Source organism: Mandrillus leucophaeus, unplaced genomic scaffold, assembly GCF_000951045.1.
Source record: "Mandrillus leucophaeus isolate KB7577 unplaced genomic scaffold, Mleu.le_1.0 Scaffold276, whole genome shotgun sequence".
In the NCBI taxonomy this organism is placed as follows: Eukaryota; Metazoa; Chordata; class Mammalia; order Primates; family Cercopithecidae; genus Mandrillus; species Mandrillus leucophaeus.
In genome coordinates this window covers 4206086-4224379 of record NW_012102876.1, presented here as the reverse complement: position 1 = coordinate 4224379, position 18294 = coordinate 4206086, and the positions used below count along the sequence as shown (strand labels likewise).

General features: G+C 38.2%; 2 protein-coding genes across 9 annotated transcripts; one reads left to right on the top strand and one right to left on the bottom strand.

The window, feature by feature from the left end:
- TMEM126A (transmembrane protein 126A) lies at window positions 1-9160 on the top strand. 2 transcript variants are annotated; one of them, XM_011984947.1, is made up of 5 exons: window positions 1-175; window positions 2510-2602; window positions 6636-6829; window positions 8219-8333; window positions 8926-9160. In XM_011984947.1, the coding sequence occupies exons 2-5, from the start codon at window positions 2517-2519 to the stop codon at window positions 9116-9118; spliced, it is 588 nt and encodes a 195-aa protein (XP_011840337.1). In that variant the 5' UTR covers window positions 1-175; window positions 2510-2516; the 3' UTR covers window positions 9119-9160. The 2 variants fall into 2 exon arrangements, with proteins under 2 accessions (XP_011840337.1, XP_011840338.1); XM_011984948.1 differs by lacking the exon at window positions 2510-2602.
- Window positions 9161-10431: 1271 nt separating this feature from the next.
- CREBZF (CREB/ATF bZIP transcription factor) lies at window positions 10432-17741 on the bottom strand. 7 transcript variants are annotated; one of them, XM_011984942.1, is made up of 5 exons: window positions 16418-17741; window positions 16127-16204; window positions 14993-15061; window positions 14243-14358; window positions 10434-13204 (listed from the first exon to the last, which is right to left on the bottom strand). In XM_011984942.1, exons 1-2 carry the CDS (start codon window positions 17476-17478, stop codon window positions 16189-16191), a joined length of 1077 nt encoding a protein of 358 aa, XP_011840332.1. In that variant the 5' UTR covers window positions 17479-17741; the 3' UTR covers window positions 10434-13204; window positions 14243-14358; window positions 14993-15061; window positions 16127-16188. The 7 variants fall into 7 exon arrangements, with proteins under 7 accessions (XP_011840333.1, XP_011840332.1, XP_011840331.1 ...); XM_011984943.1 differs by lacking the exon at window positions 14243-14358 and having other exon boundaries at window positions 10432-10561; window positions 16418-17735; XM_011984941.1 differs by lacking the exon at window positions 14243-14358.
- Window positions 17742-18294: the final 553 nt, after the last annotated feature.

Genomic DNA, 18294 nt, shown 5'->3' with positions numbered 1-18294 from the left:
AACGTCCGTCCCGCAGTCCAATCAGCAGCCGCGACCCGGCGCCCGCCCAGGCCGCGTCACGAGTCAGCCAAAGATGGCTGCGCCCAGGCAATTTGAGCAAAGGTGGCAGTGACCTCCGGCGTGGCTGAGGAAGAACTGAGTAGGCACCCGCAGGCTGCTGGGAGGAGAGCATAAGGTACTGGTATTACGGGGGAGGGGGTGAAGTAAATGTCCCGGTGTCAAGAGAAGCACGGCGCAGTAACACGCTAGCTACCAGCAGCGCTGCGCGTAAATGAGAGCAAGTAGAAGTGTAGTTGGCCCTTTGGTGCTGTCTCTTCACTTTGCACTCTAGAAGGAAAGACCTTATATTTAAATTAACCCAATATAAGGGAAAAATGCCTGAGATTGAATTTAATCCCAGGTTTACTGTCAATTTACAAGGTGACCACGGCCAAATTTAATTTTCAGAGGCCACACTTTACCTATCTCTCAGATGGGCCCCACATTGCCTATCTCTCAGAGCTCTCCCAAGAATGACATGAGATAGGTAACACAAAAATCTTTCGAAATATTTGTAGTTTTTACAGGCGGCGTTGTCTTTGATAGGTATTTGTTATTAATATCGGAGACAAAATGCCCACAGAGGCTGCCCAGTCAGGACTTCTACTGAATTAAGGGTGACTAGACAAACACAGTGTAGAAATAGGTATTTCACAGGACTTGGAACCTCACCAATATGCAAAGAAAAGTAGTGATACCATTGGGCAGAATATACTGGGGAAATCACTTTTTTTATTTCTGACATATTACACATACATTTCATATATATGTATATACTGCTCAGTACAATATATACATACTGAATTTGATTATATATATTCCACTACCCCATACACAAAATCATTCAGAGCTCCTGTACAGCAGGGATTGTGTCTTATCATTATTGTAGCCAAGGCCCTCAAAAATTTGACTACCAGAAACCTAGACCTAAATTTCTAAGGTTGCATTGTCCTTATTAGGTTAACTTTAAGTCTAGAGATATGGAATGTCAATGTACTCAACATTTCCAAATGACCTCTTATCGATATAAAACAGGTAGCAATAAATATTTAAACGAGCGCCTGTAACGTTGTAGGAAATGAGAAAATCTGGTTTCATAAAACCATGTTTTCCTTTGTTGTTATCCCTGAACTTTTTTTTTTTTTTTTTTTTTTTTTTTGAGACAGAGTCTCACTCTCTCACCCAGGCTGGAGCACAGTGACGAAATCTTGGCTCACTGCAACCTCCGCCTCCCAGGTTCAAGAGATTCTCCAGCCTCAGCCTCCCAAATACCTGGGATTACAGGCACCCGCCACCGGGCCTGGCTAATTTTTGTATTTTTAGAAGAGAGGGAGTTTCACCATGTTGGCCAGGCTGGTCTTGAACTCCTGACCTCAGGTGATCCGTCTGCCTTGGCCTCCCAAGGTGCTGGGATTGCAGGCGTGAGCCACTGCGCCCAGCCTTTGTTTTTCTTAACTGTTATCCTGAAACTTGTTTAATGAGCCAAATCTTTAATTTAAAACTCATCATTCACTATTCCCTTAATTTTGACATTTTCACCCTAACTAGTACAGACACAACAAACTATTGGCATGTAGGCCATATGCGGCCTATAGCTTGCCTATGTACAGCCAACCAGCTAAGAATGATTTTTATGTTTTTATAGAGTTTTTTAAAAAACAAATATTCAACAAAAGCTGTATGTTAGCTGCAAAGCCTACCATATTTATATCTGGCCCTTTAAAGTTTGCTCAGCCCTGATCTCGGGTATACCTAGAAATGAAATTGCTAGGTATGTGTGTCTTCTACCTGCTAAATAATACCAAATTCTTTCCCAAAGTGACTATACAGTTTGGATAAAGCTACCCCACATTCTGTACACAGAATGTAGTTGTAGCTACTCCACGTTCTTGCCAATAATTGGAATTGTCAGATTTTAATTTTAGCTAACCTATGGGTACCTATTGGTATCTCACTGTGGGTTGTTCCAATTATAATGAAGGTGAGCATATTTTCATGTTTATTGGCTGTTTAACTTTCTGTGAAGTGCCTGTTCAAATATTTTGTCAGTTTTTCCATAGGGCTGCTTACCTTTTTCGTGTTGATATGTAGTTCCATGTATGTTCTGGGTACTAACTACTCTTTTGTCAGTTGTATTGCATTTTCTCCCACACTAGCTTTTCTTTATGGTATATATTGATAACCGTAGGTTCTTAACCTCAGTACTGTTAGTTTTATAAGTCTTTTATGTTTAGTGCTATTTGTGAATTGTTTAGGAAATAGTTTCAAGGATTATGAAGATACTCTGTATTTCCTAAAAGCTTTATGTGTTGCTTTTCATGTTCTGGTTTCTGTTTCACTTAGATTTTTTTTTTTTTTATAACATATATGCAATGTGTTTTTCACATTAGCTCTACAGTATTAGTCTTCAGAAGGTTTTTAAAATTCTTCCTATAAATTCTTGAGAAATGATATCTTCATGTTTTTTAAGGTTCAAAATGGAAAATCATAAATCCAATAATACCAAGGAAAACATAATTGTTGATGTATTCAGAAAAATTAACCAGCTTCCAGAGCCAGAAAGGTAAGATCCCTTCTTAATTTAAAAATACCTTTTATCAGGTGGATTTTCACCATTGATTCATTATCTCAAATTTATCTAGTTTGAGTATAAACAACACGGAATGTCAGGAGGAAATTGCCTTTTTCTTGCTTGGATGAGAGCGTTTAACCATTTTGCTCAATATCACATAGCTAATTGTGGAAGTTGAGGCTGGAACTCATGTCTTTGAACATATCTAACTGTACAATGTTTTGAGTTTTTCCATTAGGCTTGGAGTATAGTAAAATGTAAACATTTACAGACCCATTTAAATAACAAAACTTTAAAATAACTTTTAAAATGTCTTTTGTTTCCAGTTCATTCTGTCAGTATGCTTACCAGTCTAAGAGTACCATAGAATACACATAGCAAGATAGAGAATGTCAGAGAAATAGGATCATGGCTAAAGATCTTTAAGATATTATTAGAGGGCCAGGCGTGGTGGCTCATGCCTGTAATCCAGCACTTTGGGAGGCCAAGGTAGGTGGATCACCTGAAGTCAGGAGTTCAGACCAGCCTGGCCAACATGGTGAAACCCCGTCTCTACTAAAAGTACAAAAATTAGCTGGGCGTGGTGGCGGGCACCTGTAATCCCAGCTCCTCAGGAGGCTGAGGCAGGAGAATCACTTGAACCCAGGAGGCGGAGGTCGCAGTGAGCCGAGATCACGCCGCTACACTCCAGTCTGGGCGACAAGAGCAAGACTCCGTCTCAAAAAAAAAAAAAGATATTGTTAAAGAGAAAAACCAATATAGGGAACATACTGATCTTTGCCAGGCAGCTACTGTGTACTTCCACAAAATGTCTTACACTTTGCTGACAGTCAAGAAGGTCTCTCTGAATATAAAAGGATGAAAAGCAGCCACCTGGGAAGGAGAGAGGGACAGTGTCTTAAGTAGAGGGAATGGCATATGCCTAGCCACAAGATAGCCAAGGCTTGTGGTACTTGAGTAACCATTGTTACTGAAGTACTAAGGAAGTGGGCATAAGGACCAAGAATAGTTTTGAGCAGGTGAATGATTTTAGCATTTCTAAAGAACATTCCAGCTGCTTTTTGTAAAGCAGATTCGAGGTAGGAAAGAAAGGAAATACAAAGACCAGTAGAAAAACCGGCATAGTAATCCTAGTGAGTGGAGATGGTAGGGGTGGTGACAGTTGCGATGAAAAGAGGATGGATTTAAAATACATTCTGGAAGCATAATCTTGCTATCTTCAGGAATAAAAACTGAACAAATCCTCATCTTGCTGCCACTTATCATCTTAATCAGGAAGAACCTATAAATCAAGCCCAGTAGTGTTCAGAACAAGGATCTCTGAGGGGAAGAAAAAAAAAAAAAGGCTAGTAGTAAGAACTTGGTGAGATTTTAAAAACTCTTTCACCCCCATCCCCACACTCCCAACTCCACTCCCTTCTAGTTGTTTTCCTGAGGTAACAAAAACTTTTAAAGCAAAAAAGGAACTATGTCCATGTTTCCAGGCCAGCAAGATAGGGAAAGTGAGACTGACAAAGGAAGAGTCACACCTGTAATGGTGTGACACCTGCTGGCTCACACCTGTAATCCCAGCACTTTGGGAGGCGGAGGCGGGCTGATCACTTGAGGTCAGGAGAAGACTAGCCTGGCCAACATGGCAAAACCCTGTCTCTACTAAAAATACAGAAATTAGCCAGGTGTGGGGGCGCGTGCCTGTAGTCCTAGCCACTGGAGAAGCTGAGGCATAAGAATAGTTTGCACCTGGGAGGCGGATGCTGCAGTGAGCCGAGATCATGCCACGGCACTCCAGCCTGGGTGAGAGCAAGACTGTCTCAAAAAAAGAGTAGACGGTAGACAGTGGCAACTTTCAAGAAAAGAAAGTAGGCTGTCATTGGGTTTTTTACCAGATTAGAAAGAATATATGGAACTGCAAAGTAAAATTTAGTTTAGAGGCAATAAATGCTTGCAATCATTGGCATCTAAACTGGGCAGATGACAGTGTCCTTTTATCTTTGCCTTGTTCCTATTTTTTCTCTTCATTCCCATTTTATCTTCTAAGTTTGAATCTTCATTTCTTCTTGGACTATTAATCAGGTATTTAACAGTTACTTGGCATGTCCTCCAGTGTATGGAGCTTTCTTAATATCAAAAACTTCATTTTCTGATCTACAGAAATACTTTCACGCACATGTTTGTCGTTTGTTAAATTTGGGCTATTTCATGTCTATTTCTTGTGTTATGTCGTATCAAAAAGTCATGAGTTTTTAGTTGGTACAGGTACTTTTTTGGAAAACTGGCAAGGGGCTGCTACGTAACAATTTTGTATTTTTTTTTTTTTTTTGAGACAGAATCTCGCTGTCACCCAGGCTGGAGTGCAGTGGCCAGATCTCAGCTCACCGCAAGCTCCGCCTCCCGGGTTCACGCCATTCTCCTGCCTCAGCCCCCAAGTAGCTGGGACTATAGGCGCCTGCCACCACGCCGGGCTAGTTTTTTGTATTTTTTAGTAGAGACGGGGTTTCACCGTGTTAGCCAGGATGGTCTCGATCTCCTGACCTCGTGATCTGCCCATCTCGGCCTCCCAAAGTGCTGGGATTACAGGCTTGAGCCACCGCGCCTGGCCTGTGCTAATTTTTAATTAAAAATTTTGACTTTAGCTATGGGAAAAATCTGGTTAGGAGAGCAAAGTTTGCTATGCAGATTTCACTTGTACTACTTTTTATTTATTTGTATATGTAACATACTTGTAAACAAATGGACTTATATATAACATATGTATATATGTATTTTATATGTATTATATATATATATAGGCAAATTATTTACCTGAGCATTGGGATTTAAAATGGGGATAATATACATTTCACATGATTGTTATGATGAAATAATATTTTAGAGGAAGTGTTCAAGTTTTTTATTCCCCCAACCCCCACAAAAAAAACATAGGCTTTTCACATTTACATGGTTTTTGTGGTTGGTAGGTTCTCCAGGCTGTCATCACTAATTATTATCTACGTACCCCAAGTTCCTGAACTGCCGCTGTCTTGTACTACCATGAGCATTTTCATAGACTTCTATCTCGTTTACATATCTTTCTTCTCCAGTAATATTTAACTATGTTAACCTTGAAGATAGAAGATAATTTTTTGTGCCTTTAGCACTGACTCTGCTGCATACAGTGGGGTTCTCAATGATAGGCATCATGACTGCAGTGTCAGATAAGAAAAGTAATACCTTATACAATGTAGGAAGCTTAGAGTTCCTAGAAAAGCTATTTTAGATGAGTGTAAGCCATAGAAGTTAGAGGGGGTACTGTGTGGCTACTATGGCTAGTTAAGAGTAATGAAATTTTAAGATTGACTGTATTGTAGATAGCAATGCAAGCGGTAAAAAAGCTAAGTAGTAGTCTGAAAAGTTTGGAGTCAATATTTTCAATATTCAGCAATCATGTTAGGCATTACTTTTTCCCAAAACTAAAGAATGCATAGGACATAGGTTAAAAGTTCATACATAACCTTGGCTTCAAATCCAGTTCTACCACTATCTCAAAACATCAGTTTATTTCTCATCAATGGGTTATTATAAAGTACCTAGCACAGGGTGTTGCTTAAATGTTAGTACTCCCAATCCTGACACTAATGTTTCAGGGAAGAGTGAAAGGAAACACATTAACTCCACATTATTGAACATCTTCTGTGTTAGGCTGAATACATCTTTGTATCCATTGTCTTCCGGTTGTTTAAAGACTAGTGTAGAAGCCTGACATGTAAATCAGTGATTATATAAGATAGTACTGTCTTGTAATGTGTTGTGCTAGAGAGGTAAGTATTACGGGAGCTCAGAGGAGAGGCACCCACTGGCTGCTGGGAGAAGAGCAAAAACCTATACATAAAGCAATTTTTAAGATTTTGGTTCTATAAGGGATAGACGTTATATCCAGTTAGTGTATTCCCAAAGTCCTATTAAGTTCTGTAACATGTGTCAGAATCGGGAAAGCTCACACACACAATAAAGCCAAAGAAAAAGTTCTTTCTTCTCACTCCTTCAGGAATCTACTTGAAAATGGATCAGTTTATGTTGGAATAAATGCTGCTTTTTGTGGCCTCATAGCAAACAGTCTTTTTCGACGCATCTTGAATGTGACAAAGGCTCGTATATCTGCTGGCTTGCCAATGGCAGGGATACCTTTTGCTACAACAGACTTAACTTACAGATGTTTTGTAAGTTTTCCTTTGAATACAGGTAAATTCTACTTCACTATCACCAAAGAGTTTGCCTTAGTATATGTTATTTGCAGCTTTAGTCCATAGTTATTAATATCAGGTAGCTATATGCTGTAATGCAGTGTTTAGATAAGATTAAATCTTGCTAGCCTCTCTGTGGCAAGTAATTCAGATTAGCATGGTCTACCAACCAAGATGCACATATACAGCAGTTCTAAATACTTTCCTTTATCTTTGAGATGGAGTTTTGCTGTTGTTGCCCAGGTTGGAGTGCGTTGGCGCGATCTTGGCTCACTGCAACCTCCACCTCCTGGGTTCAAGCGATTCTCCTGCCTTAGCCTCCTGAGTAGCTGGGATTACAGGCACCCACCACCACAGCCGGCTAATTTTTTTGTATTTTTAGTATAGACAGGGTTTCACCATGTTGGCCAGGCTGCTCTCAAACTCCTGACCTCAGGTGATCCACCCGCCTCGGCCTCTCAAAGTGCTGGGATTACAGGCGTGAGCCACTGCACCTGGCAATACTTTCCTTTTTCTAACATATCTTTCTCATTGCTCATTTAGAGTAAGAAATATTTGGAAATCCATATATATATATATATGGATATATATATGAAAATCATATGGAAATATTATATATATATAAATAATATGTTGGCTACCTTAGATTTTTTTATTTATATTTTATAGAGAAGTTCCTTAAAGGGGGAAAATATTTTTATGAGAATATGACTCTTTATATAGTAAATCTCTTAAAGCACTAAATGCATATATAACGTTTGTCAAATACATGGAGAATTGATTTCCTTTTGAAAATTTACCATGTGTGCTGAATGCTTTGAGTATAGTTAATCATAAAAAATCTTTTGATTAATGATTTCAAATAAAGATATTACCATGGGTGCTAGGGAAGCCAGTCCATCTAAATTTTATTTTCTGTTAAGTGCTGCTCCAAATTTGTTTAAATTGGACGAGTATTTTAATTCCCATGACCAGTGGAAACAATTTCTATGATCAAGGGAGATCACAGAAATTGTTTGAACTATTTGAATTGAATTAAACAGACTGAATTGCCCATTGAATTGAACAGACTGAGTGACAATATTAGCCCGGGTCTGTTGATAAAAAACAAGTGCAGAAAGCTAGCAGCAGCCCAAACCATGAGCTTATTATATCTACGTTCAGAACAAATTAGAGAATTTTTTTTCCTAAAATAGTTTTATCAATCATTCCGAGCTATTTTAAGTTACTCATAGATGTAATTATACCTTTTATCATGCTTTGTAGAATTACATTTGATATATTGCCTGAAAAATATCTGTGATACACAAAAGAGGATCTTACATTCTTTAAATTATGTTTGCTTGATTATCATAACCTTCATGTCCAGAACTAATTTATTTCCTAGGTGATGTGGCTTGTGAAACCTGTACCGTAACACGGAGTGGACTGATAGGTCTTGTTGTTGGTGGTCTGTACCCTGTTTTCTTGGCTATACCTGTAAATGGTAGCCTAGCAGCCAGGTAGGAAATGAAAAACTTTTTATAATATATGATTACCTATAAAACTCACAACTTAAAGCAGCAAATATATTTAGTTTTTAAGTCATTTAGACCAAAGGCAATGTTACCCTCTTGTTTAGAAGTTAGCAAGACCTGTTTCTTCTTATAATCAAATTCTACTTATCAAGAATTTCAAACAGTTCTACTTGGTATATAGTTCAGGCTATTAACGTTAATTTGTGTACTGAATACTAAACTAACTACAAAGCTGCAAAGAGTATTATGCATGAAACTTCTGTCATATAAATAATTATCTTGGATGAGTTTGAACACTTGCACTAAAGGAAAATTCCATCAGAAAATGTGTAGCTATTATATTAGCCTTCTATTCTAAAATAATTCTGGCTATTCTCTGTTGAACTCTTGGATCAGCAATCTATGCTATAGCCTTGAAGCAAACTGGATAAAGAAACAAAATAGAACAGTTTTTAGGATTAACAGACACTGAAGACCTTTTCATCTTAAGACTTCTAGGACTAATATATATCATAGATAGGTTTGCCACTTGATACAACAATCTTTTCTATTGAACTATCTCAATGTTTTCTTACAGGTACCAATCAGCTCTGTTACCACACAAAGGGAACATCTTAAATTACTGGATTAGAACTTCTAAGCCTGTCTTTAGAAAGATGTTATTTCCTATTATGCTCCAGACTATGTTTTCAGCATACCTTGGGTCTAAACAATATAAACTACTTATAAAGGCCCTTCAGTTATCTGAACCTGGCCAAGAAATTCACTGATTTTAAACAAATATGTAAACAAAAATAAAATGGTAAAAACAGTTTATGTCTAATGTTATGCATAAACATAGACTTGTAATTTATCACGAGGATAATTCTGGGACCTACAACAAAAGGCTGAATCTAAGTAAAAGCTACCCAGTTAAACAAGTTTAACTTCACTAGTTTGCCCAGTATTGTCTCTTCTACCTTGCTTGCTCTACTCTTTTACCTTAGGTATCGAGTTTGGTCTGTAGTACACAAGAGGAAAAAGTTACTATATAGTATTTTACACTGAAGACTTCATAATGCCAAACGGGAATAAAAAATGAAAATATATATATCCATACACTATACCAAATGTTACTTATAATTCACTTTCTCAATTCAAATTATTAATCCATAGATTCTTAGAACTGATTTAACAACCTTCCTTAAGTCAGCCATCTTCTTGAGTCATTCAGGCTCAGCTTCAGCTATTATGATATAGATCTACCTACTTCTAGTCACCTTATTTGGAAAGCTGTATTTTTAGTTTAGGTAGTCTTTCACACTTCCATTTATTGTAGGATATTTAGAATCACAAAATCAACTAATCTCTCTGACCCTCAGTGAAATATCCTAGTTGATTGATTTCCTAAGATCATTTAAATTTTTGATGTGCTTTCTTCTGTTGTCCTAACATTTCTCATCCTAGTTCTCTAAACCATTTTCTTCTGTGACAGCAACTGAATCAGCATTGTCCAACAGAGCTTTCTGTGATGATGGAAATATTTTATATCTGCACTGTCAATATGTTAACCATTAGCCTATGTAGCTGCTGGGCACCTGAAATGTGGCTAGTGCAACTGAGTAACTGAATTTTTAATTTTAATGCATGTAAAATGTTTAGCCATGTGACTAATGGTTACAGTATTGGACAGCGTAGATCTAAACCAACACTTTCTTATGAAGCAAGCCAATCATCACAGAAAAGTACCAAACAAAATTTTAAGTGGCATCCAAGATTATTCATGAATCTCTTAACTATTACTTCCAAATAGTGACATATGTGTTAAGTAATCTTATGCTGCTTAAAATTATATATAATAATTTAGAAAAGGCATCTTTGTGAGTGAAACTGGCCTTTAACGTCTGTTTAAAGAAAAATATAAGCAGTGCTGCCAAAGATGAAAAGCTTATGTGAAATTAACAAAATACAATCTCAATTTTTCAGAAACCAAAGATGATTTGTTCTTTCAACAGGCACATAAAATGTATTATCTACTAAACTTATATAGAAAATGATCCCAGTTATGAGGCAAAAGAATCTGTATGCACAAGAGACTGAAAGGAAGGAAGCATGCCAAAATGTTTACTGTGGATATTCTACGGCTTATAGTTATAAGGGTGATTTTTCTTTTCTTCTTGATTCCTTTCAGGATATTCCAAGTTTTCTATAAATAATATGCTTTACTTTTACAACTAGGGAAAGAAAGACAGAAAGATATATATAATGTTTAAAGGGCAAAACAATACAGCTGTTTATTTTAAGATGAAAAGCTCTGACCCCAAATCATCCATTTTACCTACATTCTGTCACTTTTACTAAAAGCAGAGTTCTACTCATCACAGTGAAAAAACAATGAATTAAAAGTAATTTCTGATGTTAACCCAAGTACCCAGTTAGACTCCTTAAGAATATAGAATTGTGTAATCAACTTAGATAATTCAAAGTCCAATGATATAACTAAGTTCTTTGACAACTGAGCACACATTGTTTCTTTACTTATCTTTAAAGATTCCTAGTCCAATTACTCCCTAGCATAATACCATGTATAAATGGGGATGAGTTTACAATGGTTTCTGTAACCAAAAAGTATTTCTAATCTGTCCTCTGCCACATATTTTTAAATTATCTTTTCCATTAGCAGAAATGGGCAACATAAACAATAAAGCATGTTAAGTCTGTTGCTGCAAATTTACTTTGCCAAAATTTTTGTTCAGAGAGCAGATATCTGCATTATTTAAGGACATTTAGTCATTTGTAGCTAACACCTGAAGTAAACTACCCTAAGTCAATTTTTAATATTTCAGTCTAGACACAGTAGACAAACTATTTAAATATTTTATAATTTACTGTGTATAGTTATTTGGCTTTAAAGAAAAAAAAGAGGGCTCACATTCTATTTAAATTAAGACATTAATATATTTTATAAAGCCCAAACCATAGTACACTAAGAGCCAGAGGGGTCTAGGAAATTGATCTCAGTGGGTATACAGCAAAGACAAAATCTGGAGGCAGACGCTAAACGAAGTTGAGATAAATAAAATTCAAATCAGTATATTAACAGAACTACACAAATGTTTACAACACAGTAACTACACTTTTCAATTAGTTCATTGTGAAAACTGAGCAAAATATTCAACAATTTTGGGTCAACAAAAAGTATGGAGTATTTTAAGACAATAAAGAGTGACTGGTGTTGAGAGTACTGAGGCTACACATAAAGGTACTGAAATTCAAATCTGAAAAATACTGTGCTGGCCAAACATAACACTACAAATTTCTAATGGAATAATTCCCGTTTTGGTCCCTAGATTAGATGGTAAGTAAATTAAAAAAACAGCTCAGAAAAGCAGCAAAAATATTAACATTTACTAGAGTCTCAAAACTTGTATTGGCTGTGAGTCTGGGGGAGAAAACACTTATAAATGTCATACTACCAATTAAACTTTCAAGAGTCATCAGAGTATTTAGCTTTAAAATTTTACTAAGTCAGAGAGACCTTAAACTACACATTCAGAATGCTGAAACAGGTAATCACATATTAAAAAGATAATGACTCATTATTAGTAAATTACCCAGTCTGTTCTATCAAAGTAGTAGTTAAGGTCACCAAATCATGTTGGTGGCTTTGGTTCTGGAATTATAACTAGCTGTACTGTAGGAGCATCAGCACTTAAGTTTTATGCCAGTGGGAATACTCTTGGCTGCCTGGCTTCACAGGCACTGAATACACTTAAAATTATAAGAAACTGACTGGATTTAGTAAGTTCTGAATAATACAATAACCAACTGTATATTTACTATGTAGTTAAGAGCCAATCTCCTACCCAAACCCTCTTCTATCAGCTGCACATTTCCCAAATAAGATAAAATGACTCAATCTAAACCAGGTGAAGGAATGTATTAACATAATCCAACAAAAATGAAATAAAACAATCCAGAGTTTTGAGTGTTTTTTTCACACTTGTAATAAACTGAAAAAATATTTCAATTAAGTAAAACAACGATATGCCACAAAAAGCCACTCCCATCCAGAACACTAAAGCCCTTATACAACACTAGATAAATTTTTATATAAAACAGTAGAAACTAGCATACCATTAATTAGAAATCTCAAAATGTTCAAAAAACAGTATCAAGTACTCAAGAGAAAGCTCAAGAAGCCAAAACCTCAGAATCCATACATCCTGGTTGTTACCCTAAATTTTAATTAACTACCCACACATTTAATCATAATCAACTTTTTCAGAGATATACAAATCAATGCATCTATTTAAAAGGACTACTCTTTATCGTTAAGAACTTTACATTAACTTTTATATTCTACTCAGCAGGGTGTCTGTCTGTACTCCAAATTACCTCTCATGTTCCAGGAAATAAATACAAACTCATATGCCTTGTGATCACTGATGGCCTGCTTATGTAATTCTAGTCCACTAAATGTTAATTCCATAGAATATGCTCTTGATTATTTAAAAACTCTAATTAATTTCTTGATGAAATACTGTAATTCTCCAACGGTTACAATTTTGTAAAGATATGCAATAACTGAGTATCACTCCCATGAAAGACAAAAAAAGTGTAATTTTGTTCCAAGATTAACTTAGTCTCATGTATCTCTATTAAGTCTTTCAAGGATTCCAGAGAATCTTTTCATATCTCCATTTCTGGAAAGTGAAATCAGTATAGAAGTAATTTGGGAACTTGAAAATGGCATTCATTTTTTTCAGCAGATGCCAAATTTTTGACCGACATGGCTCTCACAATTACTTTGTTACCATCAGTCCAGTCAGTTAACAGGTTGTAGGAAAAGATTCGTTTTTGCAGACACTGCTAAGCTGTTTAAAGAGAAGAGAGAGAGATTAATTTAGTGATTATAAAATGCACAAATATTTAAAATATTTTGAACACTTTTTGTTGGATTATATCAGGTGTGACTACATTTTAACGAAAGTGGACTTTTTAAGATAAGTCTGGTCAAGGAAGTGCAGAAACAGTAAGTCAATATGATAGAAATAGTAGGTCAAAATATGATGTGTTAGTTCAATTAATGTATGAACTCCTGCCACCATCGAAGACAAATATTAAAAAGCTACGTCTTTAGTCTAGTTCTGTATTTTACCATAGAGGCACATTTAGAAGAAAAACAAAAGGGTCACCCAAATACTAAATTGTTTTCAACCATTATAGTAAATAGAGCCAAACCTAGAAATTTCAAAAACAATCCATTTTATATGCCAGAAATCTCCTTTATCCATGTGCTAATCATCCAGAACACAATTTTCTAAAAATAGTAAGACAACAGTTTCACATTAATCATAACTTTTTTAATTAACAAGTAGTGAGTCGGACACTTTAAGATATTGTTTACTACATACTGAAATAAACAGATCTGTTTAAATTCAGAAACCCAAACATTTACAGTAAAATGTGCTTACACATAAATATGACCAAATTTATTTAAAGCCCCTATTAGATAGATCCTAAATACATGCAATTACCATGTAAAAACAAGACCATGAAGTTGATGTAAAAAATGACAAAATCACTAAGTCACCAAAACTAGAAAAAAAAATGAAATGGAAACTGAGGAAAGACAGTTAATAAAACATAAGGAACCTAACAAAGCAGCTTTAAAAATAGGCCATACTAATCTTTCCATTTTCAAAAGTTCTTTATCAAGTAATTCCAAAAACTGCCATTTATAAAATGACATTCTAAAAATCTACACTTGGAATTTCAAAGCATCTCAATTCAGAAAGCTTTGACTGCTGTTTTCTCCCCAGCCCACAACTTCAAATAATGCAGGAAAAGTATTGACGTAAGGAAGAAAATATTCCAAGAGAATGTTATAGTTTTTAGAAAAATGAACTTACTGCTTTCCAGAACCTTTTAAGACCCACAGTCAGCATTAACAACAATCATTTTTCCTATTTTCATCCATTATTTTCCAATGTCATGTTAGAGATGAATAAATTCTTTGAGCCCATAACTAAAAGATCAACAAACCTGGTTTTATTATGACACCATATTTTTGTCATTGGTACTGCACAAAATTATATACAAAGAAATATATACAAAAATGTTCAAGTATTAGTTAAATTTCAATTCAAGGCTTCTGTTTCAAAAAAGCTACATTTAACATATTTCATAAAGATAGCACAAATTAGTCATTTCAAATAATCTTTCCAACTACTTTTGGTTTATATATATGTGTATATATATATAAAATTCAGTAGGCACTAAAAACCCATGCAGCTGCATTGTGAGGGGCTTGCTCCTGCCCTTAGGTATAAGCAGGTTCATCACTCCAAGTTGTGAGTTTGGCTACTACCCATCATGCTCAAGTGCAGTAGTAGATGATTTTACAAAATATGCTGTGATGCACTGGAAACCAAAGACCAATTCAGGTCTCAAATCGTATTATCTAGCAACAAAACATTTACAGTTGTGCAAGAACAAGGATTCCATTTTCATAACCAAATAACAACAAAATAAAACATTTTATGTGTAAGATAACTTACATCTTTGGACTGCTGGAAAATACTTTTTAATTATGAACATTTTAAAAATAAAAAACAGCAGAAGCCCTGATATTACCTCTTTTTCCTCATTTCTTATACTACCTTTTAAAATAAAGCAGGAAATGTGGCCAGCAGCTGGTCCCGTCTCTTCTGCCCCAACAGCTGTATCCACTTTAGCACAAAGAAAAACAAGGATGCTAAATACGTATATACTTTATCAAGCAGTGATGTTTCACAAAGAATTTTTTAATGCCTCTTACACTGAAGGACACCATAACTCAATTTATACAACTGGTTAATAGATTCAAGGGAAGAATAAATCCCACCTTTGGGAAAATAGTGCCAATCGTGTTATTTAAGTGGCCAGAAGCACTCAATTTAAAAAATTATTCTAAAATAGGACAAATACTTTTGAAATACAGAGAATAAGATTCTTTGTGAAGCCTCACTTTACACGTTTTCATTCACATTTCACAACCTTCAATATCTAATCATACATATATAAATTTAACCTAAAATTTTAATACAACAAAAATAAAGATGTTCAACAATTTATTCATACTCAGTGATAGGGTAATCACTGCTGGTCCTCAAAGAAATATTAACCATTCTTATTCTCCAAGTAACTAAAACACAGGAGTCTGATATGCATGTTAATTTCCAACTTCTCTAATGGTGAGATACTAAAATCTGTTACTCCGTATAGACTGTTTCTATATCTCCTACTGAAAACTAAAAGGCATTGATATTTCAGAGATACCTGTCACCTCCAGCAAAATAACTATCACATTTGTGCATGCCCCAAATACTTATTGTCAGCCTCTGAAAAGTTGCCCTAAAATCGGAATTCCAATTTGCACCTTGTACAACTCGGAACTTCCATTCAACTTCACCTGTTTCACTGTCTCCAAACTGTATCTCTATAAGCAGGTTTCAGTGTACAGTTGGAACCGATGTCATCCAAGGCCATGTCCACACTGGGGACAGAAGAGCTAGGTACACGCAAGTCTGAATAAGGGGACACATTAATAGCTATTTCAACCAGAAGAGGCATCTTAAATACATTCTTGACCAGCACAAGTCTGTTTCCAGGGTGGACAGGGCCCAAATTAGATTTCCCTCCCACCTTCCAAAACAGGAAAAAAAAAAAACCACACACACACAGACTGAGATGTTGCCCATTAAAGTAGACTAAGCAGCAGAGCATGAGCGTTACGGGAAGAGATGGATCCTTACCAGGTTGTGAGGCGGGAACGACTGTTCTGTAACCCCTACAACGGAGCCTGGCAGGAAGGAAATCACCTAAAAAAGAAACTGTCAGAGAGATTTAATAGTCACATGTTATCATTAGGAGTTGGTTACTGTGTCACATTCATGCTTTTAGCTAAACACTTTAAGATTCAATATTACTTTTTTTCTCTCCTCTGAAATGTGTCCGGTGAAGATGTCCCACTAAGATAAGTTTGACATGGTGTAAGGGAGTTGAAAGGGGTAAACGCGGATAAAGAGCAGATTACTTGACCCTACATTTTAAGAGAAGACGACGCCTTCCGGGCGCACGCCGAGCAGAACTCCACCGACACCTTATCCTTGTCCACATGGAGACAGACTCCTCCCGCCGAGTCGTCCTCTTCCAGCAGGTCCTGCTTCTGCTTTCCCACCGGCAGAGCGTAGTCGTGGTCACCGGCGGGCGAGTCCCTGAAGAGCGAGGTGGTCAGCCGCAGTCCCACGCCGCTCAGCCGGCTCAGCAAGCGAGCCAGTCCAGTCTCGTTGGCTAACACTGCCCGTAGGTAGCGACTCTCCTCCTGCAGTGCCTGTACGCGTTTGCCCAGCTCCCGATTCTCGGCCCGCAGTTCCTGGTTCTCGGCTGCCAGACCCCGTACTCGACTCTCCAGCCCCATCACGTACTCCTTCTTCTTCAGCCGATTAAGGCGGGCAGCCGCCGCCGCCGCCTTCCGGGGACTCTTTGTCGCCGCCTGGTTGTTGTCGTTACCGCTGCCGCCACCGCCGCCTCCTCCTGGAGACTTTTTCCGCCTCTTTTCGGCGCTGCCACTGTCACTGCTGTTGCTGCAGCCTCCGATACCGTTTAACAGCCTCTGCAGCAGGTCAGAGAAGCGCTGCATTTCAGCAGCCGCGGCCTCATCGTCATCCTCCCCTCTCCACAGGCCGCCGCTATCCGAGCCTCCGCCAGACGAGGAGAGAGGCCCCGGCGAGCTAAGCCCGGGGTCCAGGTGCCAGTCCGGTTGCCGGGGGTCCAGGAGATCCGCCAGTTCCAGCCCAGACAGAAAGTCCATATCCTCCGTTTCTTCTCCGGGGAGGCTGGCGATCGCTTCCTCCTCCATCTCCTCGGGCGAGGGCGCGCGCACGGCCACCCTGCCGCGGCTCCCCCTCCCGGCTTCCAACTCCCCTTCGTCGCCAAGCTGCTGCTTGCGGCCGGGAGATCCGGCCGCTGCTGTCTCCTCCTCCCCCGCTGCCGCCCGGGTGAGGTCCGAGGGCAGCGAGCAGGTTACAGCCGGGGCTGGGCTCTCACTGCGGGTTGGGGAGTTGCTGCCCGAGGCTGCCAGCAGCTTGGTCAGGCTATGCCTCATGAGGGCCGGCGGCGGGCCGCGGTAGGCCCTGGCCGCTAAGAGTGGGCCTCACGGGCCCCAAGAATCCCAGGCCCCAGGGCGGGTAGCCCCCGGCACTGGCCGAAACGAAATGCAGGGAAAGGTCCGAGTAGCCTCCCGCCTCAGTTGGCTAGTCGACCCCCCGCGCCAGGGCGCGGGGAGGGTCGGGAGAAAGAAGCGGTGAGGCCCAGTGATGACTCGACCGCGCCACCCAGACAACGGCCTGGCCGGAAGTCAGTGGTTTTCGCCCCAGCCCCGCCCACCGCGTTTCGCGCGCCACCAGGCCGTAATATCGCGAGGTTTTAGGGTGCTTTGGAGTGGGAATAATTCCAGCTTTCTAGTGACGTCATAATAACTGCAGCAAAAATAACAACAGACTCTAGATTTATCCACCCTAATTCAATAATACCGCTCAATACCCAGACTCAACAGTTCAACACAATGTTTTGCCATATTTGCTTTATCTTTACATAAATGCTTGGAAATTTTTTTTGCTGAATCATCCTAAAGTTGCAGGTAAGACACCATACCCCTGCGTACTTCAGTGTGCATCTCTAAAACTAAGGACTTTTTTTCATAATCATAATACTATTACCAAGTCTTCAGAAAATTAACAATCGTTTACTAATACTATTTAATACCTGGGCCATACTAGATGTCCTCAGTTGGATAATGGATATGCTAATTACCCTAACCTGATCACTACATTCCATATGTATGGAAACATCACTATGTACCCCATGAATGTGACAGTTATTATTTGTCAATTAAAAAAAAAAAAAGGAATGTAGAATACAA